The 7,188-nt window shown below is 30.7% G+C and overlaps 1 protein-coding gene across 1 annotated transcript; it reads left to right on the top strand.

Moving 5' to 3' along the window:
* Positions 1–2,680: 2,680 nt before the first annotated feature.
* LOC131063420 (uncharacterized protein At1g66480) lies at positions 2,681–4,541 on the top strand. The gene is made up of 2 exons (XM_057997226.2): positions 2,681–3,389; positions 4,123–4,541. Exons 1-2 carry the CDS (start codon positions 2,787–2,789, stop codon positions 4,171–4,173), a joined length of 654 nt encoding a protein of 217 aa, XP_057853209.2. The 5' UTR covers positions 2,681–2,786; the 3' UTR covers positions 4,174–4,541.
* The last annotated feature ends 2,647 nt before the right edge of the window (positions 4,542–7,188 follow it).

Raw genomic sequence — 7,188 nt, 5'->3', positions numbered from 1 at the left:
TCCATGTACGAGGGGGACTAAAAACACCTCATAAAGCATTCCTAGAGTCTATGGGCTACAAAATATACAAGTTTCGTATGGGTTATCTCATTATTTGAGTCAACTATAATTCGAGGACAACAATCAAATTTTTGGAGTGCTTATTACGAATTTTGTCTTGTATTTGCGAATGGGTATGGCTTTATAGTTTGATAGATTCTAAAAATTTGTTCCTCATTTCATTTCTTAGAGTATTGCATCATGTTTGTATGGATTGTGAAATTCTATGAATATTCTTTTGATTAATTTTGTTTAGTAGATTTAAAATTTCAAGCTATTTTCCTAATCTTTATTTTATGCAATTTGACCTATGTTAGTGATTATTGTAGGTTGTTAGAGTAGATTTGTTGTTTATAGTTTATTGTTGTGAACATAGATCCAAAAAATACAAAAGAAGAGAAGATTTTCAGCATTCAAGAGAAACAGTATCACACCCCAGTTTTGAAGTGTTGACACCAGCAAGCTCCTCATTCTCAATTACATTTGTTTCTACTAATATATCTTTCATAGCTAAGACCTATCCTTTTTAGAACCTTGGAGTGGAGATTTATTTTCTTTTCAAGAGTTGAGCTCCATTTGCAGATCTCTTGTCGTTGTTCATGCTAACACTGTAGTAAACAATTCTCAATCATATAAGCCTAATACCATCATAGCTAGGGATGATGATGGCCACACCATTTGAGACATAAATTCTAGGATAATGTCACATAAATTTGACCTATCGTTTCATGCAATATTGACAAGATTAATAGAAGCATAATCAGTAGAGGTATATGAGAAGAATGAAACAAATGTTATTAGGCATTGGTTAATTTACTTAAATTTGTTTATGTATTCTATAAACATTGAACTTGTCTTGCAATTAACAATTGTTGTCATTTTATGGATTTGTTTGATGTACCATTATATAATTTTTGGGATCACATGGAATAAGTTGGGAGGACAAGTTGCTTCCCAATTTGGTCGGTTGTTCAACTTTAATGTGTAATGTCACTTAGTCTACATATTTTAATGAATTAATTCAATTATTTACAAATACGTAAGAACATCACAATAGAGAACATGCATGCATCATGATCTAGAGCATCTTTAGACTAGTTTGTAGACATAGCCCTTTACTAATTTAGTGTGAAGTTGTTGCCAAAGTATATTGTTGTCAAAGTTATATGCATATAATGTCAAAACCAAAATCTTGATTGTCAAGGGCAATACCCACTAGAGTATTTGTCATCAATCATATAAAATAGACAATAAAACTAAACCACTTCTAACCCTCTCATTTAAATATTCGAATCTAAACTCAAAGTAATTTTATTATAATTTTTGTTATTGCTTGATTATAATTAAATTAGAATTGTAAATTAAATGGAAGATACACTCATTCTAATACAATTTCCAACAGTCTAATTTATGTAGATATAAAATAAAAGTTTATATACACTTTTTAATTAAAAAATTTAAAAATGAGACCACTTAGTTAACACACCAATAAATAATCATTGCTTACAAGATACTAAAAATGAGTCTCTCTTTTTTTTAAAGAATAAGTCCTATTGAATCTTCTTATCTAAACTCCCATTCAAATCTTTCAATCTAAACTCTTAAATTATTTTTCTTATAATTTTAGTTATTTCTTTATTAATACATTAGACTTGTAAATTAAGTGGAAGGTGCACTCATTTCCCTACAATCTCTAACAAACTAGCTTATGTATATATTATATAAACTAGCATACCTATCCTTAGACTTTCAATCCCCCATAATTAATAATATTAGATTAAGATAACTGCAAAATTAATTGATTGCATGATAGAAATAGATACAGTTAAATTGAATGTATGAGAGAAAAAAATATCTAAATTAAATTATAATAATAATATTTTTTTATTAATAGACATTTTTAAATCCATATGTGAATAAAATACCGTAAAGAATTTATATAAATATTTTCTTATAAAAATAAAAAATATACAAAAAAAAAATCCAGTCAATTAACAAGCCAATAAAAATATTGCCTAAAGATACTCACATACAATTCTCTTATAATATAATAAATAAGATATATTTAATCTTTTATAAAGATTTAATAAAATAAAATATCATCAATGTTGCAATTAGTTAGCTATTAATTTGTCAAACTTTCAACGTACGGTTATCGAGGCCCGCAAATCTTGCCTAGGATTCAGAGACTTTGTCTCGATAAACAGCTCTCGAAATTCCCTGTTCAAAGGCAACCAAAAACAAACCTTCTTTTCATTCACCTAATAATCTAAAGATTCTATTCCCACGGAGAGGAAAACGACGTGGACACTCAATTGACCAGAGTAACTGTAAGGACGACATTGTCAATGGCGGAAAGCCCATCATTTTGAACAAATCTTCATGTTTAGGCAATGAAGCCATCCACCACTCCGTATGATGTTGAAAAATTCAACCCAAGAATGTGAAAACGATTTCATAACCAAAGATCCTGTTGACTACCATGCCCTGCGCCTCCGTAGGAGTGAGATCCACGATCCTTCCCACTAAATCCAACGTCAGCTCATATGCCACACCCACCCAAACTTTCTGTGCAATGGAACAGGTATAAATCTGAAACTTTTTTGTCCAATGAAACAGGTATAAATTTGAAAGAAATTGATTCAAGAGATTACAAGATCAAAATTTTAAATTTGTAGAGCCTGAAATCTACAGCTTGAACACTGGTTCGAATCTCGAGAGTTGGGATTATAAATCTTTGGTGTGAGATGGGAAACGCAGTTGCATCGTCTCTGGGTCGGCGGCGGGTGAAAATCATGAAGCTTGATGGGGAGGTTCTGAAATTTAAGCCTCCTGTGACTGTAGAACAGATTGTGCAAAACTACCCAAATCATGTTATATTGCAATCTGAGGCTGTTCGTCATATGGGTATACGGGCCCAGCCATTGGAAGAATTAATGGAACTCAGGCCAAAGCAGCTTTATTATCTGGTTGAGATGCCCAAGAGAGAGGATCTCAGAGCACCCACCCGGGTTCGATCTGTGATCAATATGAGCGCTAAGTCAAGGCTTGAGGCCATGCTTTTAGCTCGAAGATCTAGCTCTGATATTGGTGCCCTCAGTTCTTCCCATTGTGTTTCATCTTCGTCTCTTGACGGTGTAAATGGTGGCCCCATTAGGGTTCAGGTTCGTTTGACAAAAGCTCAGCTTGCTGAATTGGAGTCCCAAAGCAAGAACAGTTCTGAGACTGCCCAGAAGATTCTGAGTTTTTATCTTAATGATGGGGAGGCCCGGAAAAGTGTAGGGCATAGCCATGATTTTTCTCAAGCGTCTGGATTGAGAAGCTCTCTTAAGACATTGCCCAAGACTGAGGTATCAATCTAATCTTTTCAACTTGACTGAAATTAATCATTTTTTCTTGTCTTGTTTTAATTCTGTATTATTTTGATGATGGATCATAGTATGTGATCTGTAACATTGATGTAAAATAATTCTTACACAATTGAATGAGCTGTTTTTTTCTTTATTTGTTTTTCTCTTATTCTGATGATGAATCATGGAGTGTAATCCAAAATGTCGATTTTGACACAATTGAATTCAGAAACTATATATGTCAATTTTCTTTTAACTTTTCTTTCGCTCTGATGATAGATCATGGAGTGTGATCCGAAATGTTGATACAAAACAAATCTTACATAATTGAATGTAGTAGTTACATGGGCCAGATTTTTTTTGTCTTTACTCCTCTATTTTATTCTGATGATGGATCATAGAGTGTAATCCAAAATATTGATGAAAAACAAATCATACATAATTAAACTGAAAATTACATGGATCAATCTTTTTTCTTCTTTACCTGTTTTTCTCTCTGGTTAATCATTTTTCTCCTCTAACTTTCTCTTATTCTGATGATAAATCATAGAGTGTAATCTGAAATGTTGATGCAAAACAAATCTTACACAAATAAATCCAAAAATCACATGTACCGAGTTTTACCATTAAAATTCTTCTGATTATTCATGTCATTAAATATTACTTTTTGTTTTGGATTTGAAGTTAGAGTTTATGTATTCTTATTTGTTTTGGGGTGTTTTTTGTGATGCAGAGAAGAAGCGTGCGATTTAGTTCTAATGTACAAAGCGACGAAGATTTCTAAAGAGAGGGAGAGTGAGTGGTTTATCTGCCTTTTGGGTCATAACTTACCATTCTTTCTCGGAGATTTGTTGAATTTCATGGCGGCATTCGACGTCTAACACGAGTAACATGTCATTTTTTAGAAGTTCTGAAAGGAATTTGCTAGATCTCTGTAATCATTCTGCCTTTTCTGATAGGGACTAATCGGCAAGGGCCCCATTTGTGAGGCCCTAAACTGTTTTCATTCTTTAATTGACAAACTTAGTTGGATATACTTTTGTAGAGGAAGTGTACAAATCTGTCTGTCATCCTAAATGGAATAATGATCTGGCATTGGGTCCAGTTCGCAGTGTATTCGTTACCTTTGGATGAATTCGTTTGTATGTAATCTTCTGCATGGAATAATTTAATCAGAAAACTTTTTTTCTACTCCAATCTCTTCCGTGGAGAACTTGTTCTTCTTGTTTGACGACATCTTTTCCTGTCTTTTCGGACGGATTGCCATGACTTTTAATGGATGTAGGTAAGACAAAGCTGAAATTCTAAGCCATTTACACGATTCGCCAATGCAAAGTTCAACAACTTTAGAGAAATAGTTGATTTTCTAAATATACGTGTTTTGGGCATTTTGTTCACTTCTAGAACTATTTTTTATTTAGTTTTTTGGTTTGGTTTGGTAAGATTTTGATGTATTTATATAATCATAATGGGTATATATTTGTTTACAGTTGAGTATGAATATATATCTCTCGTTTAAACTTAGTCTTGTGTTTATCACTTATTTTTATGATTTTGTATATACTTTTCAATTCAACTATCTTATCAATTTGATTTTGATTATAGCTTGATCCATCTCAAACATTAATCCTACCTAGTTATATAATTAAGGTGATTTCTATGAGTGTAAAGTTGCTCCCACAATTGTGTTCTTAATCATTTTAAAGCGCAAAAGTAGGATCATACACTTCACCAATAAGGTCCATCTTAAATTTTGGTCTTACATTGATTTTGCACAAATCTTCACAATTGTGTGTTATTTTATTGTATAAAATGATATTTATTTATTTATTCTAAAAGAATCTCAACTCATATTATTGGAAACCATCTACATATGAGATCATAAATTATAATAGGAGTATGAATTCACATTTACATTAAAACCAAACAATGAATCTAACATCACTAATCACACTATTGTAGTATATGTAAATTGCCTAGCAATCATTATAGAATTCATATCTATATTTAAATAACATTTTTTTATCAATTTGTTTCTAAATACCTCTAGATTGATAGAAAAATGTTAAGTGTAGTAGAGAATGTTGACATCTATGAGCTTTCTTTTTTAATAATCCACAAGGAAAAATTTAGAGAGAATCACTAGTCAAGTCAATAATTAAAAAATAGATTTTTAGGCACAATTTAAATCTAGACATACAAAGTTGATCCAAAATAGTAGGAAATGGGATATCTTTATTTTGATCTACATACACAATTATCTAGAACATATACAAATTTTGAGGCAAACCAACTTCACTATCTATGTCAAATGACATTCATGTCTTGATCATATAACTAAGTGATGTTGTCCTTCATTTTTTATATTTATGACATAATTATGTTTACTAACATTGATTGATTCATTCTATTTTAATCTATCTAAAAGAGAAAATCCATTCCTTAGGTTAGTTGGTTGTTGAGTATGCTTACATTCTTAGGAGTTAACTTAAGGAATCCTAATAGTAACTATGAAAGAAAATTATAGTTAAGGAATGTTTAGCTACATATTATAGAGCCGTAGTATAAATAGAAGAACTTTCTATGAGGAATAAAAATTAATATATAAAAGTTGTGATCTTTATTAATATTGATAAAAAAAATTATAAATTGTAATGAATATATGCAAACTCTCAACCTTGCAAACTTAAGGCTAAGGAAAGGCATTGACTATGTACAAAGTCGTACTATTTGTACGTGAATTACAATTTGATGTTGTAAAGTAAATTCTAATAGCTATCACTAATGCAACCCACTTCAATAGTCAAATTTATTAGCTATTTTATATTCATTAATTGTATCCAATTACACCACTGAAATAAGAAGATCTCATTATTAATGTTGATTGGATGATCCTCGAACATGTACCAAGTAGTTTCTCAAGCCTATTATTTAGTTGCCACTTGTCATATACATGTGACTAATATATGATCCCCATGACAATCATTGATAATCTTAAATATTGAGACCCAAGTTATGGTTGTTCTCATTCTGTGTGCTTCATGCATATACTATCTACTATGTGCCATCATATAATCCTTTATCTTTTATGTGTGCCCATAATGGTGGATTAATATTCAAGGTTTAAATGGTTCTACTTATATTCTTAGATTCAATTATATTCTTATGTTTATCACTTATCTTTATGTTTTTTTATGCACAATCCTAATTGAATTGTCTTATCATTTTGATTTTGATTATAGCTTGATCAATCTTAGATATTAATCCAACGTGGCTATCTAATTAATGTCATATCCATGAGTGCAAGGATGTTCTCACAATTGTGTTTTTAATTGTTTTAAAGTGAAAAATTAAAATCATACACTTCACCAACTAGTTCAGTCTTAAATTTTGGTCTTATGTTGATTTTACACAAATCTTCACAATTTTGTGTTATTTTCTTGTATAAAATGATATACATTTTATTCATTGTATAATAATCTCATGTCATATACATGTTTTATCATGAAGTATAGAAAGAAAAATCATCTTCATTTACATTACAATCAAATAATTAATCTAACATCACCAATCACACTCGGTGTAGCACATATAAATCAGATAGCAATCATTCTAGATTTCATATGCATGTTTGAATAACATTTTTTGTTAAAGTACTTCTAAATACCTCTATATTGATAGAAAAATCATAGGTGTAGTAGAGAATATTAACATCTATAAGCTTACTCTTTTAATCATCCACAAGGCAAAATTTAGAGATTGTCACTAGTCAGGTCAATAATTAAAAAAATAGGTTTGT

The sequence above is a fragment of the Cryptomeria japonica genome, chromosome 10 (genome assembly GCF_030272615.1).
Source record: "Cryptomeria japonica chromosome 10, Sugi_1.0, whole genome shotgun sequence".
Classification (NCBI taxonomy): Eukaryota; Viridiplantae; Streptophyta; class Pinopsida; order Cupressales; family Cupressaceae; genus Cryptomeria; species Cryptomeria japonica.
Note: the sequence above shows the minus strand (reverse complement) of the source record. Positions and strands in the feature narration are given on the sequence as shown.